Below are 22,115 nucleotides of genomic sequence, written 5' to 3'. Positions count from 1 at the left end.
ATCGCCAATGGATTATTCCATTTAATTTTTGTTGATCTCGCACACCGACGCAATACGATATTGCTGTCGCCTTTACAGAGCAACACATGTCGCTAGCAACAAAGCGTGTCGGTTGAAGAGCAACTTATCGCCCATATTTTGACAAGTTTCGTACATTAGCCGATTGTTTGCATAATGTCAGGGGTTTTTATTGCTCTGGTATGCGAAGAACAACAAAATATGTTGCCTGTTGTATATTGCGTATTGCAGTTTGCTAGTTGCTCATTGCTGCGGTGTGCGAGCCGCCTTAAGCGAACGGTGTTGGCAACAAAACATTTCAACTTTGTTTCGGTGCGAGTTGATTCGCCCGGGCGCAGGTGTGCGCAAGGAGTGAGAGTTCAACTGGGTGCGTCGTCTACCCTATAAGCAAAAAGGGCGACCTGTAATAACGGCATGTCATTATTCGAAAAATGCCGGGGTGGTTCTGAAACAATCTCAAAAATGTTTCCCAAACCGACCCCTCTGTTATTGCTTCGTAGTTATTTAACACGATCACTCAGGCGCTTACAATTAATGGCACGCACGAGCCTGGCTCACCGGACGGCGATCACTGCCGGAGGAACGCATTTGGTTATGCTTATAGACGCCTTTGACTCCCGTCCGTTATCGGCAGCATGAACGTTTCCGTTTCCATTCCGTTCCGTGCTTATTTGCTACCATCATTTCGTTCTAACACGATCTTCGTCTCTAGCACTTTCTATGTCTAACCCCATTAAAAAGTTCTTTTAAAGCCGTTTTCTATTATCCGTAAGTCACCATCTTCGTTTTTAAAATGGCAACGGAATACGATATTCGATTTCCGCTGTGAAAACCCTTCCATCCAGTACCCATATCGTAGGGGTTGTCCATCTTTGGGACCATAATGGGGGTGTATGTCGTTTCCGACCAATTGGAAATAGATTCGCTGCAAAAAAAATCCATTCCCGGTCCATAGGGGACCACCATTTTTGAACGCGTCGGAGAAATGTACCAATTTGGCCCTTTTTTAACACTCACGAGCCAAACTGACCAGTAGGAAACATAGTTAAAAAGTTATAGTATACATTTCTGTGCCAAAGTCCACAAAAAACAAAGCTTTTATGTAATGAAATACCGTTGTAATTGAAAGGGTCGAATCAGCATCACCCTCCCCTATAGCCCATTCTAGTTTTAATCGTCAAAGAAAGCTTACGCTCTCCAAATGAAAATAAACAAAATCAGAAATGAACGAAACAGAAGAGTCGATGTTTCAGCATGCGTTGTGCTTTAACTGTGGAATATCTTTTTATAATAAAGTAATGCAGTCGATGTCTTTTCGAATTCCTTTTTTTTTTGTTGAACAAAGCTCGACACTATAAAAAACCTGATCACGAACGTCACTTCACTATGAAAACCAAAAGAAATGCATATAATTTTGCAAACAAATCATTCCATTTCCACTTTGAAGCAATGTTCACGCTTCGAGGGACTTCTAGGGATACAATTCAAGTTCAAACATACAACTCATACTCTCTATCATCATCTTATCTTGTACCATCCTAAAAAAAATCTCGTAAAGTCATCTGTTGAAATCAGCAAGAACTTATTCAAAGTTTCATATATAATTAGCTCCGTTATTTCGATACTCTCATATCAGCGTGACAATAACTGTTCCGTTCATATTTCAGTATTCGTTTTAATATAACTCAACACAACACTAGCACACTATCGGCAAAAACACTAATTGCGTTTCGATGCAAATCGAGAGCATCTTGTATGTCATATTTGCGCATAATATGGAATGTGTTAACCATGAATACACCCCCGCCTCAGTCTATTCACAAGATCTTCGTTTCCTCTCTGGCTATGAATAAATTTCTCACATTCCCCCAGAATATAAACTTCCTTCTCCCTCCTAGGAAGCCTACATTGCGAAACTTGTTTTCGAAGAATTTCCCCAATCATGTTGCACGTTTTACAAGACATTTTCTTAGCTGAAAAGTTTTGTGTCTGGGTGCTTTCCTGGTTGTTTTCTTTCGGCCTTCCGCAGTTTGCGAACGAATCTCCTGCCATATCGGTATTCTCGGCGGCTGGTCACAGCGTATAGCCGGCGGCTGTAAACAATGCTAACCAAATATCGACAATTATTCAAACATGAGGACGAGCATCGCACGAGCGTAACCACAGCCCAAAGTACGTTCGGGGTCGTGGAAGTATCCCCTGGTCTCTCGGGGGGAGGACTATGAAACATGTTAATTGTGGTTGCGGTGCCATTGTTCATGTTACTCTTTGACTTTGTTTGTCGAGAAGATAACCTCCTCGATTGAATTGAAGAGCATGTTAGACAGGGTGGTGGTTTCCATCTCATGTAGCAGAAGATATTTCGCCAAGGTTGATGATGATGATGATCATGAGGGTAATGTTGATGGTCGGCTTTACTGCAAGGGCACATTCCCCTGGGAAGAGACGCGATGCTGCTTCTTGAGGCTGCTGCCTGAATCCCGATGTTATGTCGATAAAATTATCTTACGGCTCTCTGGGTATTCCAAGTTCCAATCCATGGGCAGGTCCATGTTGTGTAACACAAGACGCTTATGCAATGCGTAATAAAAAGGGGGAATGAAATTGAGCAAATTAGATTCGTCTTGTCAATTAGGGGCGTACGTGCCGAGGGTGAAATTACACGCTTCTGGATTTAATGGGTGAGGATTTAATTTGTTTGTGGTGAAGAAGTGAAATTTTTGAATCTCCCAGACAGTGGTAGCGGTCCGTAGGGTGCAATCAGCTGCAGAGTGATTTGCACCAATCTCCCGAAGGCACATTTGAATGTTTGTTTTGGACGGGAAAAAATAAAACCTCCGGTTCAGAGTATATTACCCACATCTGCTGTGGTTATCGGAGTGTTTACTGCGCGGGACAATTAGAGAATGAGCATAGGGAGGAATTGGGTTGACTAGTATTACTGATGTTTTAAAATGTTTTGCTACATTCTCTGTCGTAAATTCAGGCATTCCACAATTAACTCTTTCTCTGGAGATGGTTTGAATGATTATAATATTAGGTTGGGAAAAAAGTAATCTATTATTTTCTCGGTAGCTGAATCTTCGCCTGCGAATGACCAATCTCTATGGTAGCATGTCCGAAAAAGAATCTGAAACTATTGAGAACCAGAGCAGATGATCCAAAACCCCTAAGGGGAATGATTGTAAACAGTCTTTCGTGTTGCACATAAGACACCGCGTACGAGATTAACATGTTATTGCTGTTTTCGCAGTTTTGTGTTTGCACACAAACATGATTTTTTCGTGTGTTACCAACAGGGATGCCAGGTTTGAAGACATGTTTTCATTTTGACGACATTTGACTTACTGTGAAGACATTTGATTTTGTCGAGACATTTTGAAGACATTATGAAATATGTGAAGACATTTCAGTATGATAGCGTATGTGAATTTTTGAGAGATGTTATTTTCATAAATTTCTAACTATCGGCCGGATTGATCGTCAAAAGAAGTAGGGCTTTTGTATCAGTGGCATTCGATCACTTTTTTATCAGTGTCACTTGTTTGCTTTTGTTCTTAGTAATCAACTGAGACTTTTGCCTCGGGCTTTTTTAGTGTTCAACTAGCAATATTCACACCTCGGATAAACCTAAATGGTTATGATATCGCCACTGCGCAAAGCTAGTCTCGGGGTCATTCACTCGCTTTTTTTCAAACTTTTCCAAGCTGAAAATCCACAAGTATATATAACGAATTCAACAACGAGGGACCTCCAATAGAAGACATTAGTTCATTTTTAGAAAGTGATCGTGTTGAAAGAGGAAGTGACTTTCATAGTTATAACACAAGAAACGCGAATGAATTGAGAACACCTAATTTCTTGAAATGTGCTTCACAAAATTTGTTGTATTTTAAAGGTATAAATGTGTTCAACTCGATGCCAAGACATATTTTATATTTTTATATTTCACACGTAAAAGCTGTGTTTCATTAACAGCCGACCGACATATTTTTAAACTTTATGACGAAGATTGTTACTGACCAAGTTTTCTACGAACGGATAATTTAATGTGGGATTTTTTTGCAGTTTGTTTTTAATATTTTCAATTAACCTGACGAAGTTTTTTAAATGATTTTTCTTTTTTAATTTGTATTTATGTCCTCTCTATTATGTCCGTCTTGATCCTGCTGATGTTGGACTATTTTTTATTTTTATTTTGTTGTTTTTATATTCTATTAGTTAAAAAAAAGTATTCTACATAAGTTTGAGCGTCGCGCGCGTAGCACAGATATAAAGGATATTAAAATGAAAGTTTTCTAAGTGCCGGTCTAGAAATTTTTCGTTGAGGAAATTTCCTCGATTTCTCTGGATGAGGATATTCATAGTCAATCCAATACAAGGCTGGCGGCTGGGCTTGTGCTCTGGTGGACCACTTGGCTACAAGGGCCTCGTTGGGACCGTATCGGCTCTGTTGCGGACATGACTGGGTATTGGCTTGTCATTTGACAATTTTTGAACCTATAGCTGTAAATAAAATCAGGTCGTTGTTTCTTTTTTGTTTGCCTAACTGATTTTAATGGTGAAAAAATAGTTCGCAGTTGTGAAATATATTCTTTGTTCACATTTATTTGTGACTAGCTGACCCGGCAAACTTCGTCCCGCCCAAAATTCGTGTTTTGTTATCAATACCTTCAAACATCCACGTTTTCTTACTATAAGTAAGTTCATGGGTCCAATCGCAGAACTGTTCATTGATTGATCTTCTAATTGACTCCGTTGAATTTACCTTTTACTATAAAAATTGTTTCATTTCTATAGCAGACCTCCCCCCTCCCCTCTTCAGAAAGGTAGGAGGAGTGTTGAACCACCTTAGAAATGTTTCTTGCTCCCTAAAACCTCCACATGCCAAATGTGGTTCAGTTTGCTTGATTAGTTCTTGAATTATGCAGAAATGTATGCTTCATTTGTAAGCAGCTCATGAAATCTTTTAACTGATTGTTCTTTAAAACATGACAATAGTAGTGTGACCTGTTTCCATCATTTAAGGGGTAAAAGGTCCAAAAATATCGATTCTTTGTATATTTTCGTTCCTTTCATGTCCTCTGTTCTGTTCCCTGAAGAGAGGAAAACTTTGCATCGCAAGTTCCTCCTCTACACCTTTTTGTGATTCTCCTGCCAACCAGCATAACATAACAGCGGCGGCCTAGCAGAGTAGAGCATTCAGATGTGAGATTTGACTCCACATCCCGAAACATTATTTCCATCACTAAAAAGAACTGAAATTTTTGTTCTGTTACAATGATGTTCTGGCACGATAATACGTAAAAAGGGATGACCCAGATGGTTTAATTTGTTTTTCGACAACCAATTTGTTTACTCACATCTGACATGTTGTTCTACGTTGTTTTATTTTTTTGTCTTGAGACTACGTCCAACCTGAATATATAGGGGGGTAAAATGAAAACTTAAACACAGATCATGCAGGAAAAATGAATGATTTCGAATGCCTACAACTCGAGAATTTCTTAACCCTTTGCGGTCGTATTAAATTTGGACATGGGTGTCGTACTGGTCGGAATTATTTTTCCTTGAAAAAGCAGTAATACAAGAAAGATTAGGATTTTTTTTTATTTTATTTGTTTGTGGAGTATATATATGTATTAATTTAACAATGTATTTTATGTATTTTAATGTAATGTTTTTATACAAAAAAGATTTTGTGGCTTGAGACACTTATGCGATTACTCAAATAAAATGAGACATTTATGCAAACAGTAGTTCTGATACTTATAAACAATCTTTTCCATCATACCGAAATGTTACAATGACTAAATTCTGCTGTTATGATTTTTATCCCACGTTCCTGTGCATTCAACGCACTGTGCGTTGTATTGTGTGGGTGACTACTTTGTTTGATACTGAGTACCGTTATCTATTACTCATAGCAGCACCATATTGATGCGTGAACAGGTTCACTAGGCATCAAGCTTCGTTTAGGAAAAGCATAAACTTGACTTGATAAAGGTTGAGTAAAATACAAGATTAGCATGGTTTTTTGATGTGGTGGCTGAAAGCAGACAAACGATCACAAAGAATTAATAGATCGGAAAGATGTTTGCATAAATTGATAGGAAATATTTCTACGCATCTATCACAATTAATAAAATGTTATTTTTCCTTAGCTATCTACACGCCCTAACTGGCCCATTTTGATTGGTCCGATCTACGGTTTCTCCAACACAGCCATCAAAACCTTTTGTTCCCATCGCCATATGTTCCCTAACACAGCCATCAAAACCAAGGTGCCTTACTTTACATGGCGTTTGTCAAATTCTTTACTTAAACAGCAAATATGTTGAGTTCAATTCAATTCGAAAATTGTTTCATTAAATCAATAATTTAATGAATACAAACAAATGATTACTGAGACAATGGTAGTCCCACGTGAATCTTGCTTTTTATATCATAGATATAACCCACCCATTTTTTAGAAAAAAAACGGCGATATAAAACATCGAATTTTGTATAATCGTAGTCGAATTCAATTATGTCCGGTATGATGTTACTCGTGCAATGAAAAGACATACAACTCAACATGTTGAGTTGCAATATATCACATCATAATAACAATAAAAATATACCAGGACTGAAACGAACTCCTTAAATTTTACGGAGTAGAGTTCGGGTGTAAGGAAATGCTAAGCCTCTTCGAATGAGCTTGTCATATACTCCTTGAGACGCAAAACGAATTTGTAAATTGTTCAATATTGTTTCATTGGACCACATCTTCATTTTTTTTTACTTCTCCCGTTAACAGCTTCATTTGATCTTCATTGAAAAGTTTCCTTAATGTTCATTTCTTGCTAAATCTAGGTTTAGTAGCGATCAAAATTAGTTTCACGTACTCACGGAGCATATGGGACGTTGAATGCACCTGGCACCAAGCGATAATCTTTTCCTCGCATTGCAAAACTTCCTAAGTGATCAGAAATTGGGATCAAGAGAAGATTGTAAAAATCTCTTGCCAGAGTTTTTCGCAAATAAAGACCAAAACTTCTATGAGAAAGGCATTATGAAACTACCCTTAGAATGGCATCGAATTTCACAACAAAACTGTGTATATTTGACTAAAATCGGACAATCCGAAGCATATTAAAAATGTTTTGAATTTCACCGCAAAAATAATGGATTACATTTTTCCCAACCTAAAATAATATAATCAATCTAAATTTCTCTGAAAAAGATAAAATTTTGGTTGAAGCTTCAAGTTTGAAAATCTATCTCTAGGATCTAAATAATTCAACGTTCTGCAGCACTAATGTGCTTGACAATAATGTTTGTGTACCTCGAGAAGATATATCCGGACTCAGATGCACCTACAATCAAATTAGTTGCACGAGAGAAAACATTTTCAATTGCACACCTTTCAGTTGAGAGCATTCGCCCAATGTTGTACTGAACAAAAAAGTCTTCTGCGAATAATCACCTTATTTGCGAAGTATTCTTCTCGAGCAAAGTGAACACTATTACCACAGACTGTGAATACTTTCTTCAACTGGCACACGGTAGAATTTATTGCAAAATAATATTTTCATCCACTAACGCCATAGAGTGTGGAGATCACAGCCACTCACTTCTAGTTTTTGCGGCTCCAGCTACACGTATAAATACCAGCTGTTCATTCAGGCATCCTATTTTTACAACTTCCAATAGCAGCAATGGGTTTGCCAGGTGCTAATCGGAACTCATTTAACCAACCACAGGAAAAATTGAGATAGTTGTTATTGCTAGTTTCCACTGGTGTAACACATGGTCTGGGAATACAAGTATATAAAGGATGTGTTACAAGCCCAACTTCGTTTAACTTCGCGTGATACAATATGTTGTCATACATGTTGACGACCAAAGAACTTATTCTCAGTTGCAAACATAGTTATTGGAATACTTGGAAATCGCATTCGTTACGAATCAAGTTGAAAACTGCAATGAAGCAACCATTACAGTCACCATTTCTTTATTGTCTAGTCGACTGGTGGTCTAGTGTGTAATATTCCATAAACAATATTTAATGCTAGGCTTCCATTATCTTTAAAATGGGATTGTTTACTTGTTTTCCAGGTTTGCCGCTCTACCTAGAAGTGATATCTATTCCCCGAACAGATTAATGTGTGTAATCCCTCAATCAACTAACGCAACGCCTTACGTTTGGTTGACCATCAGGTAAACATATAATGACAAGGCTGTTCAGATACAGATGCAACTTAATCCTTCTGCAACTCTTCTAACTCAAAGTTACATTTTGCGTGGTATAAATAAATGTTTTTAGATCTGAGACTATTTTAGTGCATACCAATCATCAGCAGAGGTAGGCTAGGACCGCGAACTCTATCGATTGATTTTCAAATAGTTTCCCGTTTTTTGTTCTGAATCATCCACAAATAAGCCTCTCCGCGAAACCGAAATCAGAAATGATGACTTCCCTTCTAGGAACGAGTGTTGTGCGATATCAAGTCCAATGGCTTCTGGTGTGTCTGTTTAGTATGACCTGTGCCGTAAGTGACAATGCTACCAGCAAATACAGACATCTATTCCGGAACCAGACATTTCCGGTGGATTTGGTAGCATTTCCGGGTGAGCTATGCATGAGAAGCTGCGAGGATACACAACCGCGAGTATGCTATTTCAAGTGGGTGCTGGAGCACTACCACGCCATGGGACCGTAAGTATTGTTCTTGTTCTAAGACATCTTGCCGCATTAGGAAGGGATAACGTAGATGTATAATATTGTGGGAGATTAGTTTGTAGGGGAAGACGGGGAAGACTCGTGTTACGAAGAGAAAACGTGCTGCAAGGAACACGGCCGAGTAGACAATGGACGATTAAAGATTCCAGACATTTTATATTTTTTTCACGAATGTTTTCAGAACTCTGCACGTGGAATATGGATGACCTTTACAGAAGTTTCTCTGTTGTTTATGAACAACTCTAAAACATGTAGTACTTCAGACAACACTGTTCCTGTTTTTTCTACTAGACTAAACTGTTTAAAAATAGTCTTGGTTCATCTTACATCGTCATGGTCCGTTATACCCTGCGGGTGGTCCTTCTTACCCCGACTGCAAAATAAAGAGTAATTTTTCATCATTTCAAAAAATAATGAAAAAAGCCACAATAATGATAAAATCAACAGCCACACATTTTTTAGTAGTGTGTCATTATATAATCAATGTTATGCGGCACGACAAACAGCGAGAATCCCGGAGGATGTTTGACTAAGAATTGGTTTTCTTAGGGGGACGATAAGTACCTACATATAATGTAAAAATGTAGAAAAAACATAAAATCATAACCGTATTAATATGATGTCTATTACAGTTCGGCTAAAAAGTTTATAGGGTAACACAGTAAAACATTTTTAATAAATGATACACACATTTCTGCATTACTCGAGAATTAAACAAGCAAATGAAACCAAATTGGGCATATGGAGGTTTTAGGGTGCAATAAATGTTTCTATTGTAGTTCGACACGTCTCCCCCCTCTCTAAAGGGGGACTCCCATACAAATGAAACACAAACTTCTGCATAACTCGAGAACTAATCAAGCAAATGGAGGAAAATTTGGAATGAGAGGGTTTTTGGGTACGAGAAATATCTCTATGATGGTATGACACCTCCTTTGGAAAGGAGAGGGGGTCCCATAAAAATAATGCACATTATTCAACGAAACATGACAATTGAAAATTTTCGGAAAACTCTGAAGGAAAATGGGAAAATTTGAAAAATTCAATTCGCATGTGTTGTACAATTAACTATTGACAAGCGTTGTTACTCCATTTGATGTTTGCGGTAACGAAATTGATCTTCGTTCGAAAGTGAAAATGGATTTTGATGTAATAAAACGCAGTCCTATATCGTCTTCTATCTATATAAATCAAAATGGATCGTCGAATGTGTTGATAAGAGCAAAACTGGAGAAATATGAAACATTCTATCATATTTTCTGTATCAAACATTTATTCCATGTAACAGAGAAATATGTTATTTGCAAGTGGATGAAAAATCTTGCACGAGAATTTTGTCTGAAAATAATCTGATATTATAATGTCGAGTTTTGGTAGAAGTACTGAAATTTTATATTAAAAAATAATTTCAAAGGGTAGAACAGATCTGCGATTGGACTCATGAACGTGCGCTTAGTAGGAAAACGTGGATGTGATAACAAGAAATAAATTTTGGGCGGGACGAAGATTGCCGGGTCAGCTAGTTCAATATAATTGCCTTCGGGGACGATACAGCGATTATAGCGATCTTGCAACTTTTCGATACCATTTTTATACCATTTTTTGTAAAAAACTCATTCGGTTTCTCCTCAAAATACGCTTCAGTTTCGGTAATCACTCCATCATCGGTCTTGAATTTCTTACCAGCGAGCGTTCTCTTCAGGTCTGCGAACAGAAAATAGTCGCTGAGGGCCAGAGCTTGAGAATACGGTGAATGCGAAAACAATTCGAAGTCCAATTCAAAGCAATGCTTTATCAATACACGATATTCGGATTTTTCAATTTTTTTTCACAATAACAAAAGTTGCTTCACTCTCAATGCTGTAACTCACGAACCAATCGACCGATTGCTGTCAAATTTTGACACGCATCCATTGAAAGATGGTGCTTTGTGATTGTTAAGTAGATTTTTGCAAGAGGCGCCATCTAGACGTCAACCTTATGAACTTTTCAGCCGAACTGTTACTATACATTTTATTTATTTACCGAAACCCTTATTATATGACATTGGCATGTGTTATTGTTATCAATTCGTCTTTAAATTAAAGAAAATATTACTAGATCATGTAAAAGTTGTCTGCAAACTAAGATTGATCTTCATGTAATAATTTATCCGCAAGTTGAGCCCCGCAAGTAACACAAAAACGTCGCGTTGGTATCGAACGTGTTGAAGCGGCTTTCACATTATCTCCATACGCCTCTACAAAGGGATTTTGATGAAATTTATTTCAAATTTCACTTTTTGCTTCATTCTTTGACTGTTAAACATATTATTTCGGGTTAGATATACACGAAGCAGATATCGATAAAATATTTTGTTCGGAAATTTAGACAAACGTCACGTTTTAATGAAATATTTTCAACACTGAATAAGAAGAAGAAGAAGATATTTGACAAAATGTATTTCTACAAACAGAATACAGGGAAACTTCGATATAACGTCACTCGATATAATGTACATTTTACTTCGATATAACGTACACATTTCCAAAGTGTAAAGAAAAAAAAATTTCAATATTCTTTTTTCCTGATAGAACAATGAACTATCTGTATTGTGATGCTAAATCGAGTTTTGTACCTTCAATCAATCCTGAAATACAGTTGGTTTTGTGATTCCGGATTCTGAATGAATCAAGCTTTAATCAACAGTACGGAGGGAAACATCATGAGAAAGGCTGGCTTCGTTTTCTGATTGAAGTTATTCATTAACTTTACTAAAACAGCAACTCAATAATCTATTATAGACTACGTTTGTGAGTTCTTTATAATGCTTCGATATAACGTACAATTCGATACAACGTGCAATTTTGAAAGTGAAATGTACGTTATATCGAAGTTTACCTGTAGTTATCATGAATTGAGATTAGAACTGAAATCGTGGCTTTTATCAATTTCCGGTTTTATTGTTGCACCGTTGCACTAGATTATGTAATTTATTTGAAACTTTTTCCTATGACATATTCGATAATCATCAGAAGCTTCTTTTCGTCAGTTTATAACGTGTTGTTTATTAAATTGCATTAAAAAATTCTGAATAGCATTTTTGCTTCCATTTTTAAGCCTGGCGATGAAACATATTTTCAACACATCAAAACAATATTGACAGACGCTAAACATATTAATTTACACACGACCGGTGCTTTACGTGTTGAGACCTGTATTGCCACACGTACAGATTTATCTGTAAAGATACCATTTTTTCCATGTTATTCGCACATGTTCTATACGGTACAGATTACCGATTTTTGTGCAAAAGTACAGATAGGTGCAGATTTTTCGAAATGATAAATTCATAACATATGGAGTTGGTAAAACATTGCACCCGTGGCCGAGTGGTTAGCGTCTCACATCATCATGCCGGATGTTCGGGTTCGAATCCCGTCCTGGGCGGGGGATTTTTCGACAAAGAAATTTCCTTCGACTTGCACTGTGGTCACGCGTATACTAGAGCTTGCCCCTCGGAATACATTCAAGGCGTGTTATTTGGCTTAATAAATCTCAACTAAGTATTAATAAATGACGCTAGTTAATGCTTACGTTGAGACGGCAAAAAGTTTCATAGGGAACGTCAACGCCATTCAAGAAGAAGAAGTTGGTAAAATAAATGAGGTAAATTTTTGATTTCGTTGATTGGGCCCTCAAGGCTTTTGGTATGTTAAATCCCAGAAACATTCCCAATATGTTAAGCATCAAAGATGTACTTGAAGCGTTTTCAGATTTTTAAAGCCTGACCACGTCAAATTTCGGACACCAAGATGATGCCAGTAAAACGAAAATTCACGTAATACAACAAAACCGATTGTTTATTTCAGTAAAATAGACTTGTATGTAAGGAAAGCTTACTTCGATGTTAATTACGTTGTTTGTAAAATTCACATTCACGAACTTTCTCGGGAACATCTGCCATTAGGTTCCGTACAGTATCCTCAGATATGCTGATGGCGGCGCTTCTCCATCTCCCCTTGAAATCATTAATGCCATTCGCTTTCTTCTTAGTTTCGAATAGTTTTCGCTTAATCAGAGCCCAGTACTTTTCCACTGGGCGAAGTTCTGGACAGTTAGGTGGATTTGCTGTTTTTGGCGCATATTTGACCTCATGTGCATTATAGCACTCCAGTATGGATTTTGCATAGTGACAAGAGGCCAAATCTGGCCAAAACAACGCTGGAGAGTCGTGGCTTCTTATGAATGGTAGCAACCGCTTCTGGAGACATTCCTTCTCGTAGACATCTTTGTTGATAGTGCCGGTATAGACAAAAGATTTGGATTTTCGGTCACAACTGCATACGGCCTGTCAAACCAAGTACTTTTTGGGGAATTGAGACTGCTTCATGCTTCAGTCCATGCCTCTGCTTCACTTTTTGTACATATGATTTTGATTTTCCAACCATTCGAGACACATTTCCAACTGAAAGGTTGGGATGTTTCTCAATAAAGGCAACCACCTTTCGGTCCATCTGTCGGGAGCATACTTATCGATTTGTTCCGCTTCCAACCTTCCGATCCACAGTTAAGCGCTGGTCGAACGATTTGCACACACTAAACACGGTACTCTTCGACAGTTTTAGCTTTTTGACGAGATCGCGTACCGACAGTGTTAGATTTCGCTGCCGTTCACGCAAATGCGTTTGCGTACTTCCACTTGATTCGACGCCATTTTACCAAACTGAAGAAGAATGTAAACATGTTGGACATCGAAATAAAGAGGAGGGTTTCAGCTGTCATGTAAGTGAAATATTTCATTGATTAGTGAAATATTTCATAAACTACACTGAAAGAAAAGTGTCCTAAATTGAACGTAGACAGGCTTTATGATGATGGAATGAATAACGTGCCTAAATATTAGGCTGTCAAAAAAGTCCTGCGGTATTTTTTTTTATTTTTCATTTGTTCATAAAATTAGTTACAATCATCTGTTTTAAGTCAAATATGCGCCGTTTGGTTCGATGACTTGTTCCCAACAAGATGCCAACTTCATAATACCCCTGTTATAGAAGCTCGCTTCCTTATTGGCAAAAAACTCGGATAGCCAATTTTCACAGACCTCTTTTGTGGCTAACTTCTGACTACCTAGCTCGTTCGCCATGGACAAAAACAGGTGGTAGTCACTTGGTGCAATGTCCGGACTATACGGCGGATGCAAAAGAACCTCCCATCCGAGCTCCCGGAGCTTCTGGCGCGTCACCAAAGAAGTGTGTGGCCTGGCGTTGTCCTGATGGAAGACAATGCGGCCTCTGTTTATCAAAGATGGCCTCTTCTTCATGAGTGCTACCTTCAAGCGGTCCAGTTGTTGGCAGTACAGGTCCGAATTGAGCGTTTGGCCATAGGGAAGCAGCTCATAATAGATTTTTCCTTGACAATCCCACCAAACACACAGCAGAACCTTCCTGGCCGTTAATGTCGTGGTCGTGGGCTTCGATCACGACCGTTTGCGCCAGTCACCATCCGCTTCAGAAACGGGTCGATTTTGTTGCGATGCAGCAGCGATTCACATGCGTCGATACGGTCAAAGATGTTTTTTTTTGCGTCAACGTGTGTGGCACCCATACATCGAGCTTCTTTGTGAATCCAAGCTTCTTCAAATGGTTAATAACGGTTTGATGACTTATCTCCAGCTCTTGGCCGATGCTACGGCTGCTACTATGCCGGTCTTTCTCGGCAAATTCAGCGATTTTGTCGCAATTTTCGACGATAGGCCTTCCGGAGCGTGGCGCATCTTCGACGACCTCTACACCAGAACGAAACGTTGAAACCATCGTTGTGCGGTGGAAATGGAAACTGTATCGGGTCCATAAATTGCACAAATTTTATTGGCAGCTTGAGATGCATTTTTGCTTTTGTCATAGTAGTACTATAAAATATGTCGGATTTTCTCTATATTTTGCTCCATATTTGCGACACTATAACTCACGAACGACTTAACCAAACATAACACTGTCAAGTCTATATTATAGCGCGCAAAAATACCCAACAAGCTATAGTATGACTCGATACAATGAATACAACTAGAACTACGCGCTTACAACGACACCTCGCCGAAATACCGCAGGACTTTTTTGACAGCCTAATATAAAATTAAGAAACAAATTATAATTGGAATGAAGGAATCGCTATCGGACAAAAATGGATTGCTCGAAAAAAAATGGCGAAAGAAGGTTGCTGCAATATTGATTCCCATAAACTTGTCTAATTAAACAAGCATCAACGTTTTATAGGAAGCGCTTCCAGAATTCAACGATGGGGTTTTACAAAATCTGGAACACGAATTCATAGATCTAATAGTAGAATTGCTTCCGAAGCAAATCTCCGTTTAAGAAAACAAACAATTGCAGAATTAGTGAACAGAATTGAATGCCTAAAAGAATTAACGGTTCGTTCGCATTTCCGGCGCTTCGATACCTTGTTTCTAACAATCTCACTATGCCTTACTCCTCGGCATACGTCGAGCGATTTTAACAACAGCAACAATTTAACAAGAATTTTCAGTTACAGATTCTGTATGCTACAGATAAAAAATGTGTTGGCCTTAAATACAGATAAATACAGGCATTTCGAGTGTGGGGTTGATTAGTGAACGATAAATAGATTCGATTTCAATGATTCGACACTCAAGGTTGCTGCAATGTTGAATCCCAGAAACCTTTCCCATTCGACAAGACATCAATGTAGTATTGGGAATATTACTAGGTTTCTACGATGGTGGTTTGCAAAAGCTGATGAATAAATAAGGTGCTCTAAAATAGAAGATGCTTAGTAATGAAATCACTGTTGAAGTATAAACTAATTCTATAAAAAAATTGATGCCTGAAAAAAAATAGAATTGTTCGCTTGCGTTTAAATGCAGTGTTTTTAATATTCTTGCTACGCCTCACTCTCCGATAGTTCTCGATCATTTTCTGATTATAACAACACCAAAGCTAAGCTTCTAAATTTTTACTTTGCGAGGTTTTAGTAATTTATACTATGAATTGATTCATCCTAGCAGTGTTCTACAGTAGTTGCGATTGCGAAGAATAACAATTAGGGCCCGAAATCTTCGAGGATGAAAAATGAAAATCGACTCTCCACTCAGTAGGTTCATTTCTACTAGGACTACTTCGGCATTCGCCGTCAACATGATTTGAATTAACTAGAAAATGAATTGACGAGCGTTACGAGTGAGGATGACTACTGAACTTTCTAGCAAATGGTGATTCTATTTGACGCGACTAATGAATACAAATCTGCCTCTTCATTCAACCTGACATCAATCCACACTTCTACTCTCCCTGACACGAATCTCGTTACCCGCGTACACATTTTACGTCCATATAAAGTGAAACGAAAACTTGATTTCTGATGCAAAAAAGTAGTTATACCATTATTGGACGGATTATTGTGTACCCACCGTGAATTCATACCAACAAACTTATACAGTTAGTAGGTAAGCTATATAGATCCTCGAGTTAGTATTAGTAAATAGCGTGCAGTTTAGGAGGAATTCTAAACCATTTTTTTTCTCCGACTTCAATTTTGTGAAAAAACATTCATAAAAACGGGTTTATATCAACAAAATTCACTAGTTTGTAAGTGTTTCTGAACACAAAACTGCACGCTATTTTATATGTGTGAGTAATGTTCTTGTACGATACAAACAAACCTAGCCTAGCCAAACCTAGGCTCCATTATCTTTAAAATTTCCGCTCTCGGAGACAACGCATACGAGAAGACATCGTAATATGGATACCATCGCATTCCCAAAACTGATTCGATTTTCTCCGCTCTTTCTATGCAGAGTTCCTTTGTTTCATCCCGCTGCTGCATTCCGTTTTTGTGTAAAACCACTGGCAATATTCGGAAATATGGAAGAAACTTTTGATCGTTGGTCATAGATGAATGACTGCTCGATAAATGTACTGGATCAATAGATACTGGAGTATGAAGGAGAGAATGATGTTTCTCCCGACATCCTTCCACAACGCAATTCTGCCAAGTTTTACAAGGCCATTTCTGGTGAAAATTCAAACAAGTCCGACAAAGATTATTCTGCCGAACAAATTTCAAGCGATTCTCAACGTTTCTTTTCTCGAATTCATTGCAACCGGTGACTCAATGACCCGATTCCTTACAAAACAGGCAAATTTTAATTGGTTTCTTTGCATGTTCAATACGTTTCGAGTTTGACGAATGATATACCTCAGTTTGCTTTTCATGGGAGTAGGAGTACGCTACGTTTTTCTCCCTGTTTCTCGATTTTTCCGGTCTAGAGTTTTGACTGGGGAATGCTTGGGGAATGTCGAAACATACTTCGCTTGATGCTTGAATCAACTGTTCCATGAAGGATCCAAAGGTGGCGAGTGTCACTGTTGAATTGAGCATCTTGTATTTAGCCCAGTCCAGCTTTAGTTGCGCTGGCAATTTTGCTACGAGTTCCTGTAGTAGAGTTGGAATATTCAGGTGACTCTCCTGTCTGGTCGCTTGTAGATGAACGACCAAGTTCTGGACAGCTAATCCAAAATCAATCAGCGACTCCAATCGTTCCGGCTTGGGGGATGGTAGACGTTGGATACGGTCCAACATTGAACGGATAATTGATTCCGGTCGACCGAAACGCATTTCTAGATTCTTTATAACGTGGGGAACTCCTTCTGGAAACAGGAGCCTGCTGCGACCAGTTTCCAAAGCACTGCCCCGTAGGCACTTCTGAAGCCGAACTTGATTCTCCACCATGGAAAATCCCCATGCAGCCGTAGTCTCTTCGAAAATCCGAATAAACATCGGCCAGTCTTCCGGGTTTCCGCTGAAAACTGGGAGATCTTCGCCCGTGATCTGACGAGCTGCAATTTGAAGGTATGCAGGATTTACTGGTGGATTGTTCGACTGCGAACGATGGTTTAATTCGCTCAATGAAACTTCTCGTAATTGACGGCCAAGCTGGTTGGACGGATTTTCCGGAGGTGGAGCTATCAACTGTGGTTGTAGTGGCTCTCGTAATTGACGGGCAAGCTGGTTGGACGGATCTCCCGGAGCTGCAGCTATTAACTGTGGTTGTAGAGGCGCTTGAGTCCCTTCTATCGCGAGATCCTTTATCACACCATCTTTGGATTTATTGTTATCCTTCAACCAGTTTTGCACCTTGTTTCCGACGGATATTGGGCACTTTTTAGAACCCGAAACCATTGATCCACCTTCCTCATCTGGGCTTGCTGTCTGACCAACTCCTGACGAATCTCAATCGATTCTCTCTTCAGCCGTAACCTTTCCTCCTGCAAAGCCTTCTGCTTAGCTAACTGGTCTTCTCGTAATTTCGATTCCTCCTCATGACGTCGTCGTCGCTCGTCGATTTGCCGCTGCTTTTCCTCAAACTCAAGACGTCCCGATTCTTCCTTTTGCTTCAGTTCCTCTTCTTGAAGAAGCTCCTGTTCATTTAGTAGCTTGAGTTGATCCTCAAGCACCACCGAGCGTGCATTAGACGCTGCACTTCCGCACTATGACCGAAGTGGGATGTCGACCGCCTTTTTCATTCTCCTGGACGACGTTCTACTAATGGTTCCTTTATTAGATCGATCATTATGATCCTCGACCGGGAGAACCTGCAGCTTCTCATTTTTGTCCCTAACGACATTGGAGGATGAAGCCACCCCATTAGCCTGACATTGCTGGCATATCCAGTGGTAATTTTCGACGCTCGCATCTACACCGACACATCCAAAATGGTACCAGAAGTTGCAATTATCACACGCGACCATCGCATCTGCCGTGTCAGGTCGATTACACGAGTGGCAACCATGGCCGGAGGTTCCATTCTTACCTATCCTGACGATGTCAAGATTCTAAAAGGTTTGTTGTGAAACCAAGTTCGTTTAGTACAAACCTTTTATTGATGTGCTTTATGTTACAAATTTCAATTCATTAGCTTACAAAAATTCTTCAGATTATCATTAAACTCACAATCTTGGTGATCACTACCAGAAGGACAAATGTTTGAGTTCCTCTCTAATGCCTCTATGTTATTCCTGTTCTTCAATGCTCAGAGCAGTTCTGATGAATAAATTGTTTGAGTTAGCAACAGCTATAAAATACAAAAGAATCCACTAACAATACAAATAATCGGTTGCACTAAGAATGACAACAGTTAATAGTGCCTGGTATAATAGATGTTTTCAAATCTATAGACTTCACTTGAATAAAGAAAGGACTATCAATAATTCAGCTTCGACCAGATAACGTTTTGATGATAGATCGCTCTACTCCGACGCATTGCTTCGATCTACCGCCTCGCTTTCGTTATCATTGGGTGATTCACTGACGGCTGAACCGGGGGCTTAGCTTGCTCGCCGTTACATTACCTGTAGTGTATGTCAAATCACGTTGAACTCAAACATCGATACATGCATACGTGATATATGAAAAAGAGAAACGAATTCATTTTGAGGGGAGTCACTTCAATATGCAATGAGGTCCATTAGACGAAGAAGAAGGAAATGAGATAGTCGAGTTGTAGAGTCAGGTAGCAACTATACGTTCAAATTGCTGTTGAGTTATGCTGGAGGGGAAACGGCTGTTGGAACCCTGAGTACTACATTATTACATACTAAAACTTTTTTTTGTTGTACACCCGGTTTACAGGGCTTGCCAAAACTGTGCCATTGGGAACCACACCGACTGCTACCATCACGCCTGCCTTACGGCGGACGGCATTGAGCGTGGTGTTATGTCCATCAATCGACAAATACCGGGACCAGCGATACATGTTTGCAAGAATGATCTGATCGTTGTTGATGTGGTGAATGCCATGGGTGGTACTGCAACTACAATACACTGGCATGGGCTACATCAACGAGAAACACCTTTCATGGACGGCGTCCCATTCATCACACAGTGTCCAATCGAGTTTATGAGTACTTTTCGTTACACTTTTTGGGCCAGCGAGCCTGGAACGCAGTTCTATCACTCACACGCCGGTCACCATAAAGTAAATGGTCTGTACGGTGCTATGATCATCCGTCAACCGAAATCAAAAGATCCAAACTCTTTGCGGTATGATTTCGACCTACCCGAGCATACGATTGTGGCCTCCGACTGGATGCACGTGGATGCGGAAATGTTCATGCCTGGACTGCCAACTACCGATAGAATTTTACCAAAGAATATTCTCATCAATGGCAAGGGAACGTTTGCCAAGTCTGATGGCACCAAGATGAACGTCCCGCTGGAGGTATTCCGAGTGCGAGAAAGCAATCGTTATCGGTTCCGTTTTATCAACGCCGCCAGTCACGTATGTCCACTAGAGTTGCAAATTGCGAATCACACCCTTGAGATTGTCGGAAGCGATTCATTCAATCTGCATCCGATCGAAATTAATACGTTAATCTCAACCTCGGGTGAGAGGTACGACGTTATCTTAAATGCAGATCAGCCAAGTGGTAAGTAGTATCATTGTAGGTATCAGTAGATCTCATCGTAATGTTTGAAGGAAAAGCGAAATCGCAGTTTCATCTAATTTTCATTCAAGAAAGTTCAGCAGATTTTTATGTTCAGCTTTCTCGCACAAAGCAAAGTGCCTACCATCCGTCTTCTAAATTAGCTCATTCATCTACACCAGCATTTTTCTTTTGTTTTTAAATCACTCAGACATCAGCCGGAGAGTGTGCGTTATCACTAAATCGCGAACTTCGAGAGCTTGCACGGGATTCAAAGACGTAAAGATTAAACGCAGACAACATACAATCATTTCTCAAAAGCACGCGCCACTGCACTTCCTGAGAGTTATCCAGACAAAGCGAAAGATGAAATTTAATCCTTGTCATAAGCAGGAGCACTTATATACACAGCGTCCTGTAGATATGAAAAACTGCCATCCACGTGGGCGAACGAAGGTTTAAAATTTCAATCATCATCGACAAAATCACAATGGGTATCCTCCCTTCAATCCTAAAAGAAAAAAAAACCTTTTCTGTCGGTTTTCATTCAACCAACGTTGAAAATTCAGCTGCGAAACATTTACCACTTCATTTACGGCCTAACATCAGAAAATCTCAAGTGTATCTGCATTTCCTCGAAGCTCCAGATTCTCGTATGCATATGCCTGAACGGTTCACTCAAGGGCCATTGAGATAAAAGCGACGAGCGAACCATCATCATTGAACCTCGATAGAAGATGGATGGCAGTTGTGTCGTGGCGCTGTTATCAAGAAGTTTAAGTTTTTCCCCTCAGCAACACACATCCAGGGCAAGCAGATCTCGAATTTGAGAAACATACACCTACTCTATGCAAAACAGCACCGAAACAGGAGACGAAAGTCTGTACCAAAAAATGGAAAAAAAATAAAAATATAGGCCGACGTTATTTATGAAGCAGATAAGTGGAGAGGTCTTCAATTTGTCGCCCAACTTTGCTCATTCAACGGGGCAATGAAAAGGGGAAGAAAAACAACTTGGTCTTCATCGCACAACGGTTTCCGGGTAATGAGCTGAATTTTTCCAGACTACCATTGACACTTCACCTCGACCGGGCTGAAAGGGATATTTTGGCGATGCAATTTCATGGTAGTTAGGGTACAAAAGCAGGGCTCGGTGAATGCTATCTGATGAACAGATACATAATTAAAAGCCCTTTTAAAGCGAAAATATTTTATCAATATCAGCATCAGCCTTGATGTGAGCGTATTTCGCTAGAAGCAATAATAAATTATGATGATCTGTTAGATAAAATGACTTTGATTGTTACAGTGATTCACAAGTAATAATAATCTCTCAATAACTAACAAGCTTTTTCTGTTGGAGATAACTCGATAAAATTGAGATTATGTGTACTTAAAATTTTTATTTCAATGAAAATAATAATTCATGAAAAAAAACAAAATTCTCCGAATTGATTTCGTTTAAATCGTGAGCTTTTCCGTGGATGCCTCGCATTTGTTTCCGGATACTCCGGTGGTCAATCTGGCCATGCATTTTATTCCACCATCTCTTCAACTCCGAAGCTAGCCTTTTCACATTGCCACTCATTTTCGGCTCTCTTCTGGCAATTGTCTAATATTATTCGGCGAAACTGGGAGCAATTGTGTAGGTTAAGATCTTTTTCGACGAAATCGACCTCATTGTAACGATACCACTGAAATGTGCCTCTACTACATTGGCAGCTAACCAAACCTGACCAAAACTTCACGGAATCATTGTGTGTACGAATATGTGTAGAACGCGTTTCTTAGGCAGTCTTTCTAATAAATCTTCGAGCTCAAAGTCTGCCTTTCAAGCAAAGCACCATCGATGCAGTAATCAAACTGTAACAGACTTTTGAAACGATGGAATACATAACGGAGCACTTCGGAACGTTGATAATCAGTTTGTT

General features: G+C 39.3%; 1 protein-coding gene and 1 pseudogene across 1 annotated transcript in view; one reads left to right on the top strand and one right to left on the bottom strand.

Annotated features, from left to right (window-relative positions):
* Positions 1-3,600: 3,600 nt before the first annotated feature.
* On the bottom strand, positions 3,601-3,682 carry LOC129780848 (U4 spliceosomal RNA; annotated as a pseudogene).
* A 4,674-nt stretch (positions 3,683-8,356) lies between these two features.
* The window catches only part of LOC129777944 (uncharacterized), a 28,145-nt gene continuing 14,386 nt past the window's right edge, over positions 8,357-22,115 (top strand). The window contains exons 1-2 of the mRNA XM_055784552.1: positions 8,357-8,719; positions 19,391-20,187. Coding sequence (XP_055640527.1) covers positions 8,469-8,719; positions 19,391-20,187 — 1,048 coding nt within the window. The 5' untranslated portion in view covers positions 8,357-8,468. The remainder of the gene's footprint in view (positions 8,720-19,390; positions 20,188-22,115) is intronic.

This window comes from Toxorhynchites rutilus, chromosome 3, assembly GCF_029784135.1.
Source record: "Toxorhynchites rutilus septentrionalis strain SRP chromosome 3, ASM2978413v1, whole genome shotgun sequence".
In the NCBI taxonomy this organism is placed as follows: Eukaryota; Metazoa; Arthropoda; class Insecta; order Diptera; family Culicidae; genus Toxorhynchites; species Toxorhynchites rutilus.
The sequence above is the reverse complement of the archived record's forward strand: the minus strand, read 5'-3'. Positions and strand labels throughout refer to the sequence as shown.